The 23,857-nt window shown below is 43.8% G+C and overlaps 1 protein-coding gene across 4 annotated transcripts in view; it reads right to left on the bottom strand.

Annotated features, from left to right (window-relative positions):
* Window positions 1-23,857, bottom strand: part of SGCE (sarcoglycan epsilon) — a 96,019-nt gene that overhangs the window by 44,326 nt on the left and 27,836 nt on the right. For all 4 annotated transcript variants that reach the window (XM_073629583.1, XM_073629585.1, XM_073629584.1 and 1 more), the window contains 2 exons: window positions 13,909-14,031; window positions 10,605-10,762 (listed from right to left, as the gene is read on the bottom strand). In XM_073629583.1, the coding sequence (XP_073485684.1) occupies window positions 10,605-10,762; window positions 13,909-14,031 (281 nt within the window). The remainder of the gene's footprint in view (window positions 1-10,604; window positions 10,763-13,908; window positions 14,032-23,857) is intronic.

Below are 23,857 nucleotides of genomic sequence, written 5' to 3'. Positions count from 1 at the left end.
GAACTTGTATATCATGTTTTGTCTCTTTAAAAAAAAAAAATCTAATTTCCATCCAGTCCAATCATTTTTTTTTCTTTGACTTTATCTAAGCAAACTTGTGAAGAATTCTGTCCTCCATAGACACCATCTCATTATAGAAGTTGGATTATCATGCGATCGGACTGAAGATGTGTATGGGCACCTTTAGAGTTAATGTGCATCTGTTGATGTTTTTCTATTTACTGTTCATTATGATTTTCTTGTTTTAGATGCTTAGATGTCTTGCGTTAATACAAAATGTATAAATATCCCAATTAAAAATAAGCCTCAATTAAAATTTTAAAAAGGGGGAAAAGGTTATCTCGGCTTATTCTGAGTGTGTGTGTGAATCTCTGCCAATAAGCGCAATGAAGTAAAAAAAGCATTACTAATTATATTCCACAGCAATACACCAGGCATCCAAAAAAGGCTGAGCAGGATAATGACCATCATTCAAAACTAAACTAGGTCAGGATTTTAATTAGCATATTTCTCTTCCATGTAAAAATACATATATATGGCATAGTCATAAACAGATATGAGCTATATACTGTATAACAGGCAACAGCAAACCCTGGAACGCTTTAACCATGGGATGCTGTTTGTGCTGGCACCCGCTACCATTGGCTGGAATTGACAGTGCACTAGGTTGTCAGTTAGAAAATCTGGCCCACCCACCTACCTGATATAACTGAAAGCCCACCAGTGGCTGAAGATGGCGGTGTGCTGTGTGGAACAAGCCTGCCTACAGCGGTACTAAGGGTAGAGGAACTGGGGCTGATCTAAGCTCTATAGTTGAATACATTGAAGGCTGATTTAATGTCTGAAGTGCATGCTTTGGAGGTTGATCTTAGGCATGAAGGTGCATGCATTGGCGGCTGATCTGAGGTCTAAAGGTGTGCACATTGGTGCTGATCTGAGGTCTGAAGGTGCATGCATTCACAGCTGATCTGAGGTCTGAAGGTGTGCACATTGGTGCTGATCTGGGGTCTGAAGGTGCATGCATTCACAGCTGATCTGAGGTCTGAAGGTGCACACATTGGTGCTGATCTGAGGTCTGAAGGTGCACACATTGATGCTGAACTGAGGTCTGAATGTGCATGTATTGATACAGATCTGAGGTTTCAAGTGCATGCATTGACAGCTGATCTGAGGTCTGAAGGTGCATACATTGAGTACAGATCTGAGGATCTCAAGATCTCAAGTGCATGCATTGGGGATAGATCTGAGGTCTGAAGGTGCTTGCATTAGCGGCTGATCTGAGGTCTGAAGGTGCTTGCATTAGCGGCTGATCTGAGGTCTGAAGGTGCTTGCATTGGCGGCTGATCTGAGATCTGAAGGTGATTGCATTGGTGCTTATCTGAGGTCTGAAGGTGCTTGCATTGGTGCTTATCTGAGGTCTGAAGGTGCTTGCATTGGCGACTGATCTGAGGTTTGAAGGTGCACACATTGGTGCGGATCTGAGGTCTGAAAGTGCATGCATTGAGTACAGATCTGAGGTCTCAAGTGCATACATGGGGGTTGATCTGAGGTCTGAAGGTGCATACATTGAGGGTGGATCTGAGGTCTCTAGTGCATGCATTGGGGGTTGATCTGAGGTCTGAAGGTGCATGCATCAAAGGCTGACTTGAGGTCTCATGTGCATACATTTGGGCTGATCTAAGGTGTGTACATCAGAGCTCAGACAAACCTGGAAGTACACTGTTACACCTCCAGTGGTTCCTAGCCATTCTCTGTGGTTCCACAGTAATCAAGTTGAAGCAGATACCAGCATGCAGAATCACCTCCAATAATACTTTATTGTTGTTACATCTTGTTCACAAAGCAACAAACTCAGACACGTTTTAGCCTACTTGGCCTTAATCATAGCTATGATTAAGGCCAAGTAGGATGAAACACGTAAGAGGGCCTTACATTATGAGCAAGATGTGAAAACTGGAGGAGAGGCTGTGTGCAAGTATCTTCTTCTGTTAGACAGCAGAGCTCAGACTGGGAGAGGGAGAAGCATCACAAGGAGCTGATCAGTTGTACGGCAACACAAGGAACACCCCGATAGAAGGAGAGAGAGCAGAGTGACAGAGAGATGAACTTAGTCTGCTGCTTGCCTTTCCATTGTCCAGTCACAGGTTGAGAGGGGACTGCTAAGAAAAAGTGAAACTACAGCAGAGAACGATCAGGTCCACTCCCTGCCAGGCAGAACTGAGCTGTGTAAATAACAGGACTGGATGGACAGATATACAAATCTCAAGCAGCTCCTATAGACAGCCTGTATTTTATCTGTGTCTTTAACTATTTGTATGGGAGTGCAGCTTTAACCCTTCCCTATGTTATATAATGTTTTATAGATATACTTTTAACGCCTGACATTTTTAAGGTCCCCCCTGGTGTGACCATCCCTGAAATTTCCTGGCTGACCAGGCTACCTGGGCTTTATTCCTGTCTATAGAGTTCAAGCTATAAAATCTTCAGAGAGGGGTGAATGCGTCTTGCATGCAGATGTCTACGCTCGAGCTGTACCCTGTTTCTCATTAATTCGATTTTCTCGGAGAGTTTAACATCTGTCGCTCACCACGTATGCATTTATAGCAATCATTCGCTGAGGCAGCGGGAGGCCCGAGCCCCTGACTGCACACCGCACGTTTATACATTAAAGCTATACATTCCGACAAGGCCAAAAATATATTTGCGGTGGCAGCGAGAACGATAATGACATGTTGTTATAGGACATAATTCATAGCTGTTTCATCCATTACATCATGCTTAACAACTGACTGCATACACAGCAAATCTGCAAGGAAAGTTAAAACACATATAGTCCAGGAGTAATAGGCTGCCTTTCTACAGCCACCAATCAGGTTTTGTTTCTCATTGTGAACTCTGCACTTGTAAAATGAAACAAGAGATTTGATTAGCTGGGATTGGCAACAACTTAATATTTCTTCAATAAAGTCCCTCAGGTCCACGTGTGAAGATGTTGGAGCTCACATTCTTCTCTTCCTTCCATGACAGTGTTCAGGTCTGTCCACTAGACTTAAGGCTCCAGTGCTGCATCATGAGTGGAAGGGGAGAATGTCACATGCTTCCCCATACCTGGAAGTACATACTTGTCCAGTGTTCTGGATCCTGCGGGGCAGTCCTGGGATTTTGGAGACTGTCCCTCCGTGTCCTACAGGATTCAGGGCACTTGGCACTTTACAGAGCGGCACTGAAATTAGTAATGGAACGCCTGGCACCCAGCGTAGGCGCTTCCACCAAGATACAGCTTCCTCCAGTCTGGGACCAGGAATAATAGCTGATCACCCAAGAACTAGACGACGCTAGCTTAGGTGCAAACTGGAACTTACTTTATTGTAAACTCACACAGAATATACTGTATACTACACAAAATCAGATAAGAGCTTGATGACGTTATGCAAACAGTAAGATAATTAACATAGCTAAGGAACAGCCAACATAAACAGTAACCTAATTAACTAACTTCAGGACCAGGCCTATTTTTCAAACTTGCGGTTTGAAAAAAAAAAAGTTAAAAAAAAAAAAAGAAAAAAGTTAAAATCAGGTTTTTTTGCTAGAAAATTACTTAGAACCCCCAAACATTATATATTTTTTTTCAGATACCCTAGAGAATAAAATGGTGGTCATTGCAATACTGTATGTCACACCGTATTTGTGCAGCGGTCATACAAGCGCAATTTTTTGGAAAAAATACACTTTTTGGAATGAAAAAATAAGACAACAGTAAAGTTAGCCCAATTTTTTTCTATACTGTGAAAGATAATGTTACACCGAGTAAATTGATGCCCAATATGTCATGCTTCAAAATTGCGCCCGCTCGTGGAATGGCGACAAACTTTGGCCCTTAAAAATCTCCACAGGCAACGTTTAAAAATTTCTACAGGTTACCAGTTTTGAGTTACAGAGGTGGTCTTGGGTTAGAATTATTGCTCTCGCTCTAACGATCGCGGTGATACCTCACATGTGTGGTTTGAACGCCGTTTTCATATGCGGGCGCGACTTACGTAGGCGTTCAATAAAAGCAATAAAAAAACACTTTTTCAATAAAAATAAAAATTCCCTTTTAATACCATTGGGCGTAAGTGACGTCGCTTCCGTCAGCCAATGGTATGGAGCTGAGTGGGGGCCATCTTTCCCTCACTCGACACCATGCCTCAGAGGGGAAAGGACCCGATTGTTTCTGCCGTTACCGCTCCGGTAAGCAGCGGAGACCACTGGGGAGTGGCGGGAGGGGGGCCACCTCTCCCGCCACCGATAAAAGTAATCTTGCGGCGAATCCGCCGCAGAGACCACTTTTATCTGAAAGCGGACCGCCCGCTGTTTATAAAGATACCGGGGTTATGGCAGCTATCTGCTGCCATAACAACGGTATTCAACGTCAAACAGCCAACGTATAACGTACAAAACAGTGAGCTAACTAGTCACCTAGTGTCAGGACTGGGCTCAGCCCTTCCTTCTCTGAGCTGGCCGCTCAGCTGTTGGCTAATTGTCAGCTCCCATCTCTCTCCACAGTTACCCAGCTGTTGTTGATTCTGCTCGTCAGTCCTGCCTACTTAAAGTCGTCCAGCTCACTTGATCTCTGCCTTCGCCTTTGTCAACATCACAGAGACTTTCTCCTGCGTTCCTGTTGAAGACTTGCTCGGCTGACGTTCCTTCTGGCTCCTGATCCTGATTGCTGTACTACTACGTTTGTCTCCGGCTCTCTGACATTTGCTTGGCTGACTATCCGATCTGGTTACTGAACTCTGGCTTGTTTTGACTACGCTTACTCTGCTTACATTATTATTATTATTATTATTAATAAACAAGTGTGATTTAACTATACTTCTGTCTTGGTCTGATTCATGGTTCCTGATACCTAGACAAGCCTAGGTGACTCAGTGCCCACCCAGACCGTTTGGCACCAGTTCCCCAGTAAGAAAACCTAGGACTGTCCAAATCTTTAAAGGATTAGCAGACAGAAACAATAGGTGACTCAATTAACAATTAGTATTTACACCTAGGAGGCACAAAATGGAGAAATGATACCATGGGAGAAAGACACCTTAGTAAGCAGAATATAGCAGGAGACCTCAGCATCAGGTTGTTTTGGGCCCATTATATTAACATCTGCTCTGAGTCCCACATTCTAAAGCATTCATTGGTGGTTTGGGCACATAGGCCACAAATCTGTATCTAGGTCCTAGATTTCCAGAGTCTGTGTGTTTCGGGGAGACATGGCCACTCTAAGGGTCCGCCAGGCACACACCTAACAAGAATAGAGCCCCCTCAAAAGCCAGGGCCCATAGTCAGTAGGCAAAAGGCCACCCTGCAGTCCCCTCCAAAAGCCCCTGTCCTGGTTGGGTCTGTCACAGTGATCTTCTGCCCGACACTCATAGCATAGCCCCGCCATCAGTGTAAGCAGACCAGAGTGTTTTTTGGTATATAATCAATTATCACCAATACTTATTCCTAACTCCACTGACACCAACAATTTAGGGTTAATTTTATTGGAAATTGTGTATATAGTGCTGACGCCAAAAGACTTTCAAGCAGCAGCCAGCACAGCAATAAACAAATGCAAATCAATTTAGAAATAAAAATATGTGCCGCACTTTTTGTTTTGTACAGCTCCAAAATCATGTGTATGTAGAAAGTGATATAAAACAATGTGAATAAACACAAAATTAAACTCTAATTGAGTCCATATAGTATCCTTTGAACGTTGATAAATTGAAAGTTGAAAAGTCCATAAAGGAATAGTGATGAAAAAGGAAAAGAAAACGCGTTCCTTGTGACGCCAGTGTTGGGTGAATATACAATATGACCACCACCGGTTGTAAGAAGTCTTAGGAGTGAAGGGACTGAAATGGGCAAACGCTCAATAAGTCAGCAAGGCTTATGGTGTAAACACCAATACATGGGACATCTGCGCCTGTACTTCTGACCAGAGTGGAAGATGATCCCTCCGTCCAATGAATGGCTCAGATGGGCAGTTCACAGATGTTACCAACGTGATGGGCAGAGTCTTTCTCATGTAATCAAGCAGTGTAACCAAAAAAGAAAAATACTCCACATAGTGTGAACCCGTAAGATTAATATAAAATGTAATAAAATTGGGAACACTCACATTTGAATAGATGAACAGGCACTTGTAGTGAACAGTATAGGCAATGCAATGGCATTAGCAGGGCTCGTCTTGACGCGTTTTGTCAACCCCAGATGATGTCTCCTTAGACGAAACACGTAGATAACCAACATGTCACGCTTTAAAATTGCGCTCACTCGTGGAATGACGCCAAACTTCGGTACTTAAAAATCTCCATAGGCGACGCTTTAAAATGTTTTACAGGTTACATGTTTAGCGTTACAGAGGAGGTCTAGTGCAAGAATTGTTGCTCGTGCTCTAGTGCACGCAGCGATACCTCACATGTGGGGTTTGAACAGCGTTTACATATGTGGGCGGGACTTATGCGTGAGTTCGCTTATGCGCGCGAGCTACTGGGGACAGGGTCATTTTAAATTATTATTATTATTATTTTTTTTTATTCTACTTTATTTTTTTTTACACTTTCTTTTACATTTTTTTTTAATCATTTTTATTCCTATTACAAGGAATGTAAACATCCCTTGTAATAGGAATCGTTCGTGACAGGTCCTTCTTATGGAGAGATGCAGTGTCAATAAGACCCCACATCTCTCCTCCAGGCTGGAAAGCATAAGATCGGAAAAAAAAATCTACAATCTCATGCTTACCAGCCACGATCGCGGCTTTGTTTACATCCGCGGGCCGGACGTGACGTCATAACGTCACGCCCGGGCCTCCGACGGTCATGGAGATGACTGGTGACCATCTGGACACCGGAAATCTCTATGGCCCAGCTTCTGACTTCTATAACGAATATTGCTTTTTTTTGTTTTTTGTCAAATTTGAATCCACGTTGGCCCTTGTAGGATTTGTATGGTGACAAAGTAAAGGTTACTCAGAGTATCATGCCGGGACCCAGCTGTGCTCCCATTTCTAGCTCAGCTGTAAACTTCAATGTTCTTGACAGCTGCCATGTACATAAGATGAGATTGTGATGAATAGACTGTTATGTGTATTCATTTTTTTCTGTCACCACAATTGCAGGCAAAAGCACAAAAAATCAAGTATACTTGCAGAGTTTTTTCCCATAAATCACTTTTTATTTACTTGCAATGTGCCTTCGAACGTGTTTTTTTTTTTGTTTTTTTTTTTTGGGAAGAGGTGAAGTGTCACTAAACCCACATCATAAAATCCTTAATCACAAAAAATGATCAATAAATGTTGTATTACATGCTGTTCATACTCAGCCACTATGGGATTTGTTTTCTGTATTCTGCAAAAAACCCGGTTGATCCTGCTGCTCTCTAGCTCCCCCTCCTGTCCATGTCCCCAATTCAGCGAGTGATTTTGCAGAGTAGTGTTGGCAGCTCTGCACATGCTCAGTTTTTAGCGAGTTTCTATGCTTCCTTGCACATTGCAGTCCTCTCCTCTTCTAGGTGTATCTAATTATCTGAGTGACAGCTCCGAGCCTGCCTGGAGGTCACTTACATCACATCACAAGATAGAGAGGACGAATCCTGCCATCGGATAATACCGACTGCAACAAAAACCTGATAAGGGTCTCAACCCTCACTACTCTATGCACAAATAAAACAAAACATTTGGCTTTAGATACAAATTAGAAGATAAGTGCCATGGAATGTGCACCAACCTGAATTCTATCCTCTGCACCCTCTGCCACAGACCTAAAGTGGTTGTAAACCTCAGACATGAAATAGGAACAAAGCATATCCCCCTATAGTGTGTACTTGTTGCAATCCAAAGCACTAAGGGGTTGATTTATTAAAGGCGAAATGACTGTGCACTTTGCAATTGCCCTCTGCAAGTGCAGTTGCTCTAGAGCTTAGTAAATGAGGTAAGGCTTCACCTTGCAAAGATTACCCAATCACATGCAAGGAAAATTAAAAAAACACAATTTTTGCTTGAACATGATTGGATGATGGATGTCAGCAGAGCTTCTACTCATATACTAAGCTCTGGAGCAAGTGCACTTGCAGAGTGCAACTGCACTTTGGAAAGTGCACAGTCTTTTTCCCTTTAGTAAATCAACCCCTAAGTGTCATTTCTGTCTGCTGCTTCGTTTCTCTGCCATCAGCATGAGTCACTTCTGACAAGTTTTCCTGTCACCAAGAGAAAAAAGGTGACAGAGGAGGGAGCTCCAGCACACAGCCTGTGATTGACAGCCTCAGCTCTGTTCCTGTGAGCTTTGTGTGTGTGTGGGGGGGGGGGGGGTATCCTGTCCCTCCAATCAGCTCTTAGAGCCCCCCTTGCTTAGCTCTGCAGAACGTAACTTCAGTTCTCCATCCACTTTTATCTGAACTCTCAGACAAGCTTTATAAATTGAATGAATGTAGAGAAGACTGCAGATAAAGAGGTACAATTTATGTAGGGAGATTTGTTTCATCTCTGTGTATCACCTGAGGCTGGTCACTTCACTGGGTATATGTGAGGGTTTACAACCTCCTTAAAGATGAATGTGACAAGAAGAAGACAACCACTCCTGATGAATTATCTGAGAAGAAACACGCTTGGAGGATGAAGGTCGTCATGACACCCTGCACTCCTAAAGGGCATGCACACGTGGAAAAGCAGAACGAGCTGGTGGTGCACAGGTTCAATAACAATTAAAGGATAAATCACCTTTACACCATAAAATTAAAGATGAACTCCCAACACTCTCCCCTCTCCTCTGGTCCCCAGCGATGGAGAGAAGAAGAGACTTCTTGGAACACTTCATTTTAGTGGCGGTCTGTCCATTCGGAGCACATGGGCGCCGCCCCCTTATCCATTCATCCGGCCCCTAATCTACATGCAGGGCGCTGGACTCATGGATTTCAATGGGGGGGGTTTGAAACACCTGATTAGAGCCTGAGTCTCTAAAAGGCTTCATAAAAGCCTACCCAGTGACCGTTGTGTGACAATTAACAAATGAATATTCGCTATTGTCACACTGATCCTCCTCCCGACCAATCAGGAAGTCGGAGACCTGTCACCCGATTGGCTGAAAGGACAGGCGATCCTATTGGATGCCTAGGAGGAGGAGGGAGGAGACGCATGGCGGAAGCTGCCGTGGAGCAGAGGAGGAGGGGATGCGATAGAAGCCGCAGTTCGTCGCCAGTAGGATCGCTGCCTGCCCGCAACCTAGATGAGGTAAGTATGGGGCTTGATGACCGACTGACTGCGAGACCCTGGGGGGAGGGTGCGACAGCAGGAGGGGGTTTGCCGCCCCCCCAAAAAAAACAGCCGCCACTGTTTTATTTGTTCCATTCAAATACATATATTTAAACTCCCATTACTCTCACTATGCAGCCCATAAATATAACATACAAAATATGATTGGATAAGCCAACAAGTGCTTGGTTTCACCACTACTTTCCCTTTATACTGACTTATAACACATGCAATAATTTTGAGGTTGAATGAAAGGTTTAACTTTAGCTCAGGGGTGGCCAACCTATGGCCCGCAAGCCGCATGCGTCCCAAGAGAGTTCAGCATGCAGTCCGGGCATGTCCGGAGCGACACCATACAAGCATAGAAGCCACACTGACCAGTAGGGACAAGCTACGCAAAAGCAAATATGGAGGGATGCCGGGGATGCCGTGCAAACATAACAGTCACCATAGCTGTGCGCAGCCTATTGCATTAGGGAGTGCACCCCAAACCTCAAAACACACATGCCTTTCCCTGCACCCTCTACTAGCTCCTTTCCCCACTCTCCATTCTGGGAGCACAACACGGGGGGGGGGGGGGGGGAAGCCCAGGCAATAGGGGGAATCGGCACCGCACGCAGTGATTAGGGTGTGCCCAGGCACAAATGCGCACGCCTGTGGTAGTCACGGTGGCCACGGCACTGGGAATCCAGACTAGAGGGATCCCGGGGCTTCCGTTTTTGTAATTGCACTGGCAGCAGTGAATACAGGGACTCCCAACAATGGTAGTAAATTCTGCATGGAGGTATCTAGGGGGGTGCTGTGGGGGGCGCAGTCGTGCCCACCAGCCACAACCTCCCCACAAAGCACACATAGCTGTGAGTGGGGGGCTTCGGGGGGGCAACTGAAATCTGCCCCCCAGAGCCCCCCCTCTAGATACAGTCATGCGGTTGTATGTTGCTCTGTGTTACTTTCGTAATGAAAAATATTACAATAAAATGAAGATTTATTACTCATATAAGTACATTATCTATATCAGTGAAAGTTAAGTTGCCCAACTTTTTCTTCTCATCGGCTATCCTTATTGTTGGTGTATTTTATGTGTGACAAAAGACTTTTCCTCTTTTGTCCAATGTGGCCCAGGAAATTCAAAAGACTGGACACCCCCGACTGAAAAATGTTATCCTTGTTATTCAACATATATTTCATTTTTAAAACATCTTGGAATACTTCAATTTAAATGCATATATTTCTAATAAAATTCTAAAAGTAATGCATATACTAAAGACACAAACAAGAGCATCCAAAATAATGGATAAGCTCTTTATAAACACCTTATAATAATAATTTATACCTCAATAATGGTTGGTTTTCCCACGCTCTCAAAGGTTGGAGATCCATACAGTACGCCATCGCTGTAAGGGGTCCGCTGAATGTAGCGCAGCCAACCCGGCCGGTCAGGATAGCCCATTAAATTTGTGTTAAAGGTGATTGGATCATTGCTTAGCTCTCCTATACAAAAAATTAAAAAAAAAACATTATTTCAGTTGGCAGATCTAGATAGAATTGAAATAAACGTTAGACTGTTGGACATACACTATATTGTCAAAAGTATTGGGACACTACACATACATGAACTTTAATGACATCCCAGTCTTAGTCCGTAGGGTTTCACTATTGGATTGGCCCAACCTTTGCAGCTATAACAGCTTCAACTCTTCTGGGAAGGCTGTCCACAAGGTTTAGGAGTGTGTCTATGGGAATGTTTGACCATTCTTCCAGAAGAGCATTTGTGAGGTCAGGCACTGATGTTGGACGAGAAGGCCTGGCTCGCAGTCTCCGCTCTAATTCATCCCAAAGGTGTTCTATTGGGTTGAGGTCAGGACTTTTGCCATTGAGGCTATTGATGGGAGACCTCTACAGCCTGCTCATGTGACTCATGAGACTGCTCCATTGACCATGACCGTAGGGGGCTCTTCACCACGAGATAATCCAATTTCAAGTTATTTCCTCACCCCATTACCTGGTGGTTATTGCTTATCCTTGGTTACAGAGGTACAACCCCTCTTTTGATTGGCTTCGGGCCACAGTGCAGCAAGACATGGATTATGGTGTTGGGTTGTTTTTCAGGGGTTGGTCTATGGGAATGTTTGATCATTCTTCCAGAAGCGCATTTGTGAGGTCAGGCACTGATGTTGGATGAGAAGGCCTGGCTCGCAGTCTCCGCACTAATTCATCCCAAAGGTGTTCTGTCGGGTTGAGGTGAGGACTCGCTCATCCATGCCTTTATGGACCCCGCTTTGTGCACTGGTCCAAATCATTTGGTGGAGGGGCGATTATGGTGTGGGGTTGTTTTTCAGGGGGTGGGCTGGGCCCCTTAGTTCCAGTGAAGGGAACTCTTAAGGCGTCAGCATACCAAGACATTTTGGACAATTTCATGCTCCCAACTTTGTGGGAACAGTTTGATGACCCCTTCCTGTTCCAACATGACTGCACACCAGTGCACAAAGCAAATATAGAATCCTTCCATTTCAAATCCATCCGATTTAATAGTTCGAATATATAGCAATCTTCTGGAAAAACTGCAAATTTTTTTTAAATCCACCTGGAACAACGAATATACAAAACTAATGCTGAAGATACGAAACATATTCCGAAAAAGAATCGGTTCAACATTACAACATATGACAAAACAAAATTCTTCAATTAACGAATGCATCCGAAATGAAGATTTCCGGCGTGCACATGTCTAGAGATTTCTATTAGGGATGTGCACAACAAAAACATTAGTTTCGTTTTTGGATTCATTCGTTAAGTCAATCATTTAGTTTCATCATATTTGTTATGTAAGAATGATTCGTATTTTTTGGAAGGTATTTCGGAAGATTCTAAATAATTAGTTATGGTATTTCCGTGACTTGCTTGCAACTTCGATGCGACTTGCTTATGACTTGGACTTCGATGTGACTTCCTTGTGACCCGCTTGCGATTTCCGATGGGACACAGAATATTGGCATTAAAAAGGGGATCAACTCCAGAGATAAAACGATAATTCTCCCGCTCTACAAGACTCTGGTCCGGCCTCACCTGGAGTATGCTGTCCAGTTCTGGGCACCAGTCCTCAGCAAGGATGTACTGGAAATGGAGCGAGTACAAAGAAGGACAACAAAGCTAATAAAGGGTCTGGAGGATATTAGTTATGAGGAAAGGTTGCGAGCACTGAACTTATTCTCTCTGGAGAAGAGACGCTTGAGAGGAGATATGATTTCAATATACAAATACCGTACTGGTGACCCCACAATAGGGATAAAACTTTTTTGCGGAAGGGAGTTTAACAAGACTCGTGGCCACTCATTAAAATTAGAAGAAAAGAGGTTTAACCTTAAACTACGTAGAGGGTTCTTTACTGTAAGAGCGGCAAGGATGTGGAATTCCCTTCCACAGGCGGTGGTCTCAGCAGGGAGCATCGATAGTTTTAAAAAACTATTAGATAATCACCTGAATGACCGCAACATACAGGGATATACAATGTAATACTAACATATAATCACACACATAGGTTGGACTTGATGGCCTTTTTTCAACCTCACCTACTATGTAACTATGACTTGCTTGTGACTTTAATGTTTTGCTTGACTTTGGCCAATCATAACAATGCAGAGTGTGACACACAGGGGCGTCGCTAGGGGGTGGCTTTTGGGGCTATAGCCCCGAATCTGGGGCCAATAGCCCCGAGTCTCTGCAGGGGTCCCCAAAGGGGGGGGGAGGCTCTCTGGGGACCCTGATTTTAAGGCAGAGGCTCTCTAAGGACCCAGATTTAAGGGGGAGGCTCTCTGGGGACCCTAATGTAAGGGGGGCTCTCTGGGAACCCTGATGTAAATGGGGGGCCCTCTGGGTACCCTGATGAAAGGGGGAGGCTCTCTGGGGACCCCAATGTAAGGGGGGCTCTCTGGGAACCCTGATGTAAATGGGGGGCCCTCTGGGTACCCTGATGAAAGGGGGAGGCTCTCTGGGGACCCCAATGTAAGGGGGGCTCTCTGGGAACCCTGATGTAAATGGGGGGCCCTCTGGGTACCCTGATGAAAGGTGGAGGCTCCCTGGGGACCCTGATGTAAGGGGGAGGCTCTCTGGGGACCCTGATGTAAGGGGGGCTCTCTGGGGACCCTGATGTAAGGGGGGGCTCTCTGGGGACCCTGATGTAAGGGGGGACTCTCTGGGGACCCTGATGTAAGGGGGCTCTCTGGGGACCCTGATGTAAGTGGGGGGCTCTCTGGGGATATATATACACACACACACGTATATTACTGTATATATATGTGTATGCCCGCCCAAGCGTATGACTTTCTTTACTACGCTGCTATGGGCTCTAGCCCCAGATCTTTTATAGTCCTAGCAACGCCCCTGGTGACACATATTATATTGAACTTCTGAAACCCTCTGAAATTGCAAATAAATGAATACGAATGAATTTGTTGTCTTCGTTATAAATGATTTCGGATTCGTTGATCATGTGTTACTATTGTGATTCAGAGATTCAGATACACCCGAATCACCGAATAACAACAATGTTGTCCAAATTTCACTTTGCAACCAAACGAATCACACGTGTCTGATTTCTATACTCCGACACCAATAGGGAAAATTGTCCATTTCCGTACCTGGTTTTGGGTAGGGAGGGAATTCCCCTTTGTAGTACTCTCTCTCCAGAACGTGGACAAACAGAACCCCAGAGGAAGGATAGACGTTGCGGTCGGAGTGCACCTTGGACAGGATGGTGTACACTGCAAAGTGGAGAATAGAGATTAAACATGAACGCCATTTCTATATGTGATACTAGGAGGAGAATCCGTCGTGCAAATCTCAGCGGGGGATGGGAAGTAACAGTTTATTAATGTGTTAGCACAGTATCAGGTTATTACACACAGTGTGAACTACCGACATCAGATCCCATGGAGTAATCACAGCTTTGGTAATGAAGACATCTGAAACTCATTAAAGGTTTACGTATAACATATGTAGACCTCGTTGTGTCACAGAGCCCTTCACACACCCAATGTCCACTGAAACTAATAAAGTTTTAAAAAACAGTTCTGTAACATAACATACATATGAACAAGTTTAGGTACTGAAGTTTGTTGCTGTTTCACGTAAACACACAATCTTAAGACTTAACCACTGACCAGGCCTCTTTTTAAGATGTGTTGTTTATAAGTTAAAAACAGGGGTTTTTTTTGCTAGAAAATTACTTAGAACCCCCAAACATTATACATTTTTTTTTTTCAGATACCCTAGAGCAGGGATCTCAAACTGGCGGCCCTCCAGCTGTTGCGAAACTACAAGTCCCATCATGTCTCTGCCTGTAGGAGTCATGCTTGTAACGGTCAGCCTTGCAATGCCCCATGGGACTTGTAGTTTGGCAATGGCTGGAGGGCTGCCAGTTTGAGACCCCTGCCCTAGAGAATAAAATGGCGGTCATTGCAATACTTTCTGTCACACTGTATTTGCGCAGCGGACTTACAAGCGCACTTTTTTTGGAAAAAATAAACTTTTTGAATTAAAAAATAAGACAACAGTTAAGTTAGCCCATTTTTTTTTTTTTATATTGTGAAAGATAATGTTATGCTGAGTAAATTGATACCCAACATGTCACGCTTCAAAATTGCGCCCACTCTTGGAATGGCGACAAACTTTTACCCTTAAAAATCTCCATAGGCGATGTTTAAAAAATTCTACAGGTTGCTTGTTTTAGGTTACAGAGGAGGACTAGAATTATTGCTCTCGCTCTACCGATCGCAGCGATACCTCACATGTGTGATTTGAACACCGTTTTCATATGCGGGCACTACTCACGTTTGTGTTCGCTTCTGCACGTGAGTTTGGCGGGATGGGACGCGTTTAAAAAAAAAAAATTTTTTCTTATTTATTTTACCTTTTATTTTTTATTTTTACACTGGTTTTTTTTTTTTTTTTTTTAAATTGTGTCACTTTTATTCCTATTACAAGGAATGTAAACATCCCTTGTAATAGAAAAAAGCATGACAAGACCTCTTAAATATGAGATCTGGGGTCAAAAAGACCTCAGATCTCATATTTACACTAAAATGCAATAAAAAAAAAAAAAAAATTGTCATTTAAAATTTTTTTTTTTTTTAAATGTCCCTTTAGGAGCTATGGGCGGCAGTGATGTTTTGACGTCGCTTCCGCCCTGCATTGTTATGGAGATGGGTGGGGGCCATCTTCCCTCTCACTCGTCTCCATGCACAGCCACAGAGAGGACCGGATCGCCTCTGCCGCTGCCACGGTCCGGCCCGGTTAACAGGCAATCGCGGGTGCCCGGCGGACATCGCGGCCGCCGGGCACACGCACCGGGTCCCGAACAACCCGGCGGGCGCGCCCCCTAGGCGGCCGGGAACCCGAGGCCGTCATATGACGTCCACCCAGGATGGGAGATCCCATCTGTGGACGTCATTTGACTATAGGCGGGTAGGGAAGTGGTTAAATAACAAACATGTCATACTTACCTCCACTGTGCAGTTCGTTTTGCAGTTTGCACAGAGTGGCCCCGATCCTCGACTTCTGGGGTCCCCCGGCGGCGCTGGTAGCTCCTCCCCACATCGGGAAACCCCCTAGGAGAATCGCTCTCCCGGAGAATGCAGAATGCCGGACTCGGCCCCGCCCCTTTGGATTTGATTGACAGCAGCAGGAGCCAATGGCTGCGCTGCTATCAATCTATCCAATCAAGAGCCGAGACAACAGGCAGAGGGGAAGAGCGCATAAGGTGAAAAAACATGAGGGTTTACAACCCCTTTAACATGTTGGATATCTATTTACAGTGGGGAAAAATAACTATTTGATCCCCTGCAGATTTTGTAAGTTTGCCCACTTATAAAGAAATGGGTCTTTTTTTTTTTTTTTTTTATCATAGGTGTATTTTAAATGATAGAGACAGAAAATCAACCGAAAATCCAGAAAAAACACATAAAACAAATGTTATAAATTGTTGCATTGCAGTTCAGTGAGTAAAATAAAGATTTTGATTCCCAAGCAAAACATGACTTAGTACTTGGTGGAGAAACCCTTGTTGGCAGGCACAGAGGTAAGACGTTTCTTGTAGTTGGTGACCAGGTTTGCACACATCTCAGGAGGGATTTTGGTCCACTCTTCTTTACAGATCTTCTCTGAATCCTTAAAGGGGTTGTAAACCTTCAAGGTTTTTCATCTCAATGCATTCTATGCGTTGAGGTGAAAAACCTCCTGTAATGCTGCAGCCCTTCCGAGTCCCCGTTTTACTTACCTGTACCCCCTCTACCGGCCAAAGCTGGTGTCTCGGGTCCTGATTGGATGGATTGATAGCAACGTAGCCATTGGCTCCCGCTGCTGTCAATCAAATCCATGGACGCAGATGCTGGGGAGGTGGGGACGAGTCCTGCTTTCTGTGTGAATAGACACAGAAGCAAGACACGGGAGCGCGCCCGCACGGGTGTCCACAAAGGAGAGCGCTTCTCCGACATGGCACTCGAGAAGAGGAGGAGGAGCGCCGCTGAGGAACCCCAGAAGAGGAGGATCGGGGCCACTCTTTGCAAAACCAACTGCACAGTGGAGATAAGTATAACATGTTTGTTTTTTAAAAACCCTAAACCTTTACAACCCCTTTAAGGTTTCTTGGCTGTCACTTGGCAACTCGAAGTTTAAACTCCCTCCATAAATTTTCTATAGGATTAAGGTCTGGAGACTGACTAGGCTACTCCATGACCTTAGTGTGCTTTTTCTTGAGCCACTCCTTTGTTGCCTTGGCGGTATGTTTTGGGTCATTGTCATGCTGGAAGACCCATCCATGACCCATCTTCAGTGTTCTGGCTGAGGGAAGAAGGTTCTCATCTAGGATTTTACAATACATGGCCCCATCCATTGGCCCCTCAATCCGGCAAAGTTGGCCTGTACCTTTAGCAGAGAAACTGCCCCAAAGCATAATGTTTCCACCTCCGTGCATGACTGTAGAGATGGTGTTCTTAGAACCATAGTCAGCATTTTTCTTCCTCCAAACACGAGTTGAGTTAATGCCAAAGAGCTCGGTTTTGGTCTCATCTGACCACAGCACTTTCTCCCAATCCTTGTCTGAATCATTTAGATGTTCATTGACATGACTGTAAATGTGCCTTTTTGAGGAGGGGAAAATTTATGGAGGGAGCTGAAACTTGGAGTGGCCAAGTGACAGCCAAGAAACCTGATCTGTAAAGAAGAGTGGACCAAAATCTCTCCTGAGATGTGTGCAAACCTGGTCACCAACTACAAGAAACGTCTTACCTCTGTGCTTGCCAACAAGGGTTTCTCCACCAAGTACTACGTCGTTTTTTGCCTGGGGGTTATATACTTATTTTACTCACTGAACTGCAAATCACTTTATAACATTTGTATCATGTGGTTTTTTTTTTGGTTAATATTCTGTCTCTATCATTTAAAATACACCTATGATAAAAAGATAAAAAGACCCTTCATTTCTTTGTAAGTGGGCAAACTTACAAAATCTTCAGGGGATCAATTATTTTCCCCGCTGTACTTGGCACAACCTCATCTTTTATGTTTTACCAATAATGTTGATAATATATTGCATTTGTGCGCCCAAAAAGCAATTTTAGTGTATTTATTTTTAAATAAATAGAGTTTGCTTCCTGAAGACGCGTGGATGCGCGAAATGCATAGAGGCTGAGTGAGCGACGTCACTTCCGGTTTCACCCCATACATCACTTCCAGGCCTGTGGCACGCACGCTTGCTCTGGTGGATGCGGGTGGCGGTGCAATATTCCTGGGCTTAGGTGAGCTGTTTGTGTCGGGGGCCTTTCCAAAAGCACTTTTTATGTAAGTGTAGACATATGGTTTAAAAAATTTTTTGGGGCTCTTTTGTTTTTCATACCTGCTAAATGAGCGCTGCTAATCACTACCAGGAGAAGATTTTGAAAGCCTGGATGTAAGTTAAAGCGCTTGTAGGCTGCTTGTTGGCCTTATTGATCTGGTGAGTGCAGTACCGGTATTTACTGGCACGTGGTGGAGCACTAATAGTTTTGGAGAAGAAATAGTCACTTTCATTCATTTGGCTTATGGACACTGTGATTGGCAATATTCTATGTAATGTTTAGATGTTTTAGGCTCCATGCACACTGGACGTTAAAATAACATTATAAAAACGCCAGTAGCTTTGCAGTGAGTCTTTCAAAGTTTTTTTTTACTTTTTTGCAATAGCGTTTTTCCGCGTTAGCGGTTTTGAGCGTTGGGTTTTTTTCTTTTTTTTCAATGGATCAAAAACGCTGGTGAGCCACGTTTTTGAGTGTTTATCGACGTTTATCAGCGTTTGGCATTTTTTGTGGTCAGAAAAACGACTTCTGAATGCGATTTTATGGCGTTCAGAAAACAGCCCATAAGCTCCACTGCTGATAAAAGTTCAAAAACATCCATGTGTGTACGGACACATAGGATAACATAGAGTGGAGTTTATGGGCTGTTAACCGCTTGCCGCGGGAGCCTGCGGCAGAATGGCACGGGCAGGCGAATCGACGTTATGTTATGTCACTTCCTTAGGCGGCCACTAGGGGCGCGCCCACCGGCTGTTCGCCCCCGGAGCTGATGCAAGTGGTATCGATGACCGCCAGGCTCCCGCGATCGCTCGTGACACAGGGAGAACTGGGATCTCTGTGTGTAAACACAGAGATCCCGGTTTGCTGAGGGGAGAACAGACAGATTGTCTGTTCATACAAAGTACAAAGTATGAACAGCGATCTGTCATCTCCCCTAGTCAGTCTCCCCTCCCCCTTCAGTTAGAACACACTTGAGGGAACACAGTTAAAGCGGAGTTTCACACAAAAATTGAGCCCCCGCTTTTCGGAACCCTCCCCCCTCCAGTGTCACATTTGGCACCTTTCAGGGGGGAGGGGGGTGAAGATACCTGTCTAAGACTCCCACGGGAGTCGCACCCCTTACCGCACCCCCCCCCGCGGTCTGCTGGGACACACACGGGTCCTAGGAAATAGTGGGGACCAGTTAGGATGCGCAGCGCGACTCGTGCATGCGCAGTAGGGAATCGGGAAGTGAAGGCAACGCTTCACTTCCTGATTCCCTCATAGAGAATGGCAGCGGCAGCTGCCGAGGACCGAGGGACGGTTCGGGTGCTGACACCGCTGGATTCGGGGACAGGTGAGTGTCCTTATTTTAAAAGTCAGCAGCTGAGGTATCTGTAGCTGCTGACTTTAAAAAAAAAAATTTTGCGGGACTCCCTCTTTAACCCCTTGATCACCCCCCCCCAGTGTTAACCCCTTCCCTGCCAGTGACATTTTTACAGTAATCAATGCATTTTTATAGCTCTGATCGCTGCCATTACGAGTAAAAAAAAAAAGATAATAATTAAAAACGCCATAAAGCTATCCCCTATTTTGTAGACGCTATAACTTTTGCGCAAACCAATCAATATACGCTTATTGCGATTTTTATTAACAAAAATATGTAGAAGAATATATATCGGCCTAAACGGAGAAAAAACTTACTTTAAAAAAAAAAAAAAAAAAAAAAAGGGGGATATTTATTATAGCAAAAAGTACATAGCAAAAAGTACATAGCAAAAAGTACATAGCAAAAAGTGTCGCTCTTTTTTTGTTTATAGTGCAAAAAATAAAAACCGCAGAGGAGATCAAATACCGCCAAAAGAAAGCTCTATTTGTGGGAAAAAAAGGACGTCAATTTTGTTTGGGTGCAATGTCGCACCACCGCGCAATTGTCAGTTAAAGCAACGCAGTGCCGAATCACAAAAAATGCTCTGGTCAGAAAGGGGGTGAAGTGGTTAATGTAATGAGATTTGTACCTACCCTGTTTCCCCGAAAATAAGACCTAGCGTGATTGTCGGTGATGGCTTCAATATAAGCCCTACCCTCCAAATAAGCCCTAGTTAAAGTCCTTGTAGGTCTTATTTTCAGGGTAGGGCTTATTTTCGCTGAAACAGGGTAGGGCTTATTTGGGGGGGTAGGGCTTATATTGCAGCCATCACTGACAATCACGCTAGGTCTTATTTTTGGGGAAACAGGGTATTCATTAATAAAACGGTAAATATGTATACTAGCTATTTATTGGTTTGTATGTGTTGTGCCCCATATAAAGTCCCAGGGAAAATAAAATGTTTTTATGGATATGTTTATGTAGGGATGGAGGGGCATCAGATCACATTATAATCTATTGCAACATGGTGGCATACTACCACCTGTACGCTCCGGATTGACAGTCATACCAGAGAAGGAAAATTACAGAAAATATTGAATACAATTTTTTCCGTTATATAGTTCAGTATTCTTTGTGTGTACATACAGTATATTTCTGTGCGAATTATCAGTACCTCTTTTATTACCAGAGTTTTTATCTAAAAAAAACAAACTGTTTTTTAGTTCCATTTGCTGAGCTATTTATCTCTATGTGGCCAATTGGAATGCAGAGTGCCTGGCTGAGTGTTTCGGGTTATAATATGAATTTACATGAAAAATGCAGAACTGAGTTTTAGAAGAAAATGTTCTGGGCTTCTAATGAAAGGGCTCACATGTGCAGCTATGAACACATGGAATCCAATGTACAATAGGACGTCTCCAGTAACGTCATGAATACAAAACCTCCTTTGTGCCTCGCCATTACTATAGGGCCATCTGACTTGTGTTAGCGCAGCCCACTCCTCACCCGCTTGTGTCCAAGTTTCCGAGGTCTCATCTGTTATGATGGCACAGACAGAAAAACACTCCTAACAACTCAAGACAAATGTGAGTCTAGGCGAGGACAAACAATCTTATTTCTATAATGTGCATGGAGCAAGACGGGAAACATGCCGGTGTCTTGTCAAATACAGTCCCCTATCATATAGTGTCCTCCCTGTACTGCGCAGGCGCAGTACGGAGGACAAACGAGACGCCGAAAGTCTCCGAAGTTTAACAGCTGATCATCAGCTGTACACGGCGCCTGCGCTGTTATTCTCACCCTATGTCCAGGATCATTCCCTACTATCCAAGTGGACATAGAGTGAGAATATATAGTTGCCGAGCGCAGCGAGGCCGTGCCCGAAGCGTGGCGAGCGAAGCGAGCCCGCGAGGGGCCCTCTTACACAGCCATCGCTAAGAACTGCCGAAGCGCCGTGTACAGCTGATGGTCAGCTGATCAACTTCGGACATTTTCGGCATCTCCTTCTGCTCCGTACTGCGCAAGCGCTGCGCCTGCGCAGTACGGAGCGGACACTATCCGATAGGAGGACACTATATGGCAGAACACCGGGTCCACATCCAAATGGGAGTTACTATATCAATAAAAAAGTAGAGCAACTGGATAGTGTAGAATATCATTTTAATTTAACCACTTAAGGACCGAGCCTCTTTCTGAGATTTCTTGTTTACAAGTTAAAAACTGTTTTTTTTTTTTTTTTGCTAGAAAATGACTTAGAACCCCCAAACCTTACATATATATTTTTTTCTAACACCCTAGAGAATAAAATGGCGGTCGTTGCAATACTTTCTGTCACACAGCGGTCTTACAAGCGCACTTACTTTGGAAAAAAATACACTTTTTTTGAAATTAAAAAATAAGACAACACTAAAGTTAGCCCAATTTATTTTATATTGTGAAAGATAATGTTACGCCAAGTAAATTGATACCCAACATGTTACGCTTCAAAATTGCGACCGCTCGTAGAATGGCGACAAACTTTTACCCTTAAAAATATCCATAGGCGACGTTTAAAAAATTCTACAGGTTGCATGTTTTAAGCTACAGAGGAGGTCTAGGGCTAGAATTATTGCTTTCGCTCTACCGATCGCGGCGATACCTCACAGGTGTGATTTGATCACCGTTTTCATATGTGGGCGCTACTCACATTTGCGTTCGCTTCTGCACACAAGTTTGGCGGGATGGGACGCGTTTAAAAAAAATTTTTTTTTTCTTATTTATTTTACCTTTTACCTTTTATTTTTTATTTTTACACTGTTTTTTTTTTTTTTGTTTTTTTTTAAATTGTGTCACTTTTATTCCTATTACAAGGAATGTAAACATCCCTTGTAATAGAAAAAAAGCATGACAGGACCTCTTAAATATGAGATCTGGGGTCAAAAGGTCCTCAGATCTCACACGTATGCGTTCGCTTCTGCACGCGAGCTCATCGGGACGGGGCGCGTTTAAAATTTTTATTTTTTTTTTTCTTATTTATTTTACCTTTTATTTTTTTTTTTACACTGTTTAAAAAAAAACTTGTGTCACTTTTATTCCTATTACAAGGAATGTAAACATCATGACAGGACCTCTTAAATATGAGATCTGGGGTCAAAAGGTCCTCAGAGCTCATATTTGGACTAAAATGCAAAAAAAAAAAAAAAAAATTGTCATTTGAAAAAATGACAACAGAAAAATGTACCTTTAAGACGTATGCAATAAAAAAATGGCCCTTTAAGAGCGTTTGACGTCGCTTCCATCCTGCAATGATATGGAAACAGGTGGGGGTCATCTTCTCCTCACTTGTCTCCATGTCAGGCCACAAGAAGGACCCGATCGGCTCCGAAGCTGCCGACGGCTCCGGTAAGCGGCGGAGGGCACCGGAGTGCGGCGGGAGGGGGGGGCCCTCTCCTGCCACCGATAAAAGTGATCTCGCGGCGAATCCGCCGCAGAGACAACTTTTATCTTAAACCACTGAAGAAGAGGATACCGGGGTTATGGTAGATGGTTGCTGCCATAACAACGATATTTCTCTTCAAACAGCCGACGTATAACGACGGTGGGCGGAAGTGGTTAAAAAAAAGGAAATAGTAGAAAAAACAAAAAAAACAAAATGAACATAAAAAAATAAAATAGTAAGGTAACTATTAAATGAATAAATACTTAAAAAAAGAAAAAAAAAGAAAACCAGAAATAACCTAGGAAAAAAAAAGATAAAGGAAATGGAATGATAGAAGAAAAGAGAAAACAAAGGTCAAATGTTTCTTTTAGATTGTAAGCTCTCGTGAGCAGGTCTGGAACTCAAATCGATGACCCCAGTGGCAGAAGAGCAAACCCCTTTATTATTTGAGATTGATTGTAAACCCTCACCTTGTAAAACAACCCATTCCGTTTAAAATAGAAATTGAAGGCAAAAAAAAACATTTGTGTATAGATATAAAAACATTATAAATATCTTCTCTCCCCCCCCCCCTTTTTCTCTCTGTTCTCAGCTGCCTGAGAGCTAGGGCAGGAGAAACAGCAGAATACTGAACTTCCCAGTGAAAGGCTGTGCAGGGGGGAGGGGTCAGGACAAGTCTGATTATTGGAGGAAAGCAGGCTGAGTTCCCAGCACAGCTAGAGAACTGGCCATGACTCCCCTGCTTAGTGTGGTCAGTTTTTAATAGGAAAGCAAAGGGACTGGTACGATCACCAGTGATTTCACACAAAGGAAGCAATACAAACAGAACCGGAGACTTTCTCATACAAGTTCATGGTACAGCAGCCACATATCAGGAATATGAAATGTTGGGTTTACACATTCTTTAACCACTTCTCGCCCATAGGCCTTCATATGACGTCCTGGACTTTGAGCGGTGATATCTGAATGATGGGTGCAGCTACAGACATCAT

Source organism: Aquarana catesbeiana, linkage group LG05 (assembly GCF_042186555.1).
Source record: "Aquarana catesbeiana isolate 2022-GZ linkage group LG05, ASM4218655v1, whole genome shotgun sequence".
Lineage (NCBI taxonomy): Eukaryota > Metazoa > Chordata > Amphibia > Anura > Ranidae > Aquarana > Aquarana catesbeiana.
The sequence above is the reverse complement of the archived record's forward strand: the minus strand, read 5'-3'. Positions and strand labels throughout refer to the sequence as shown.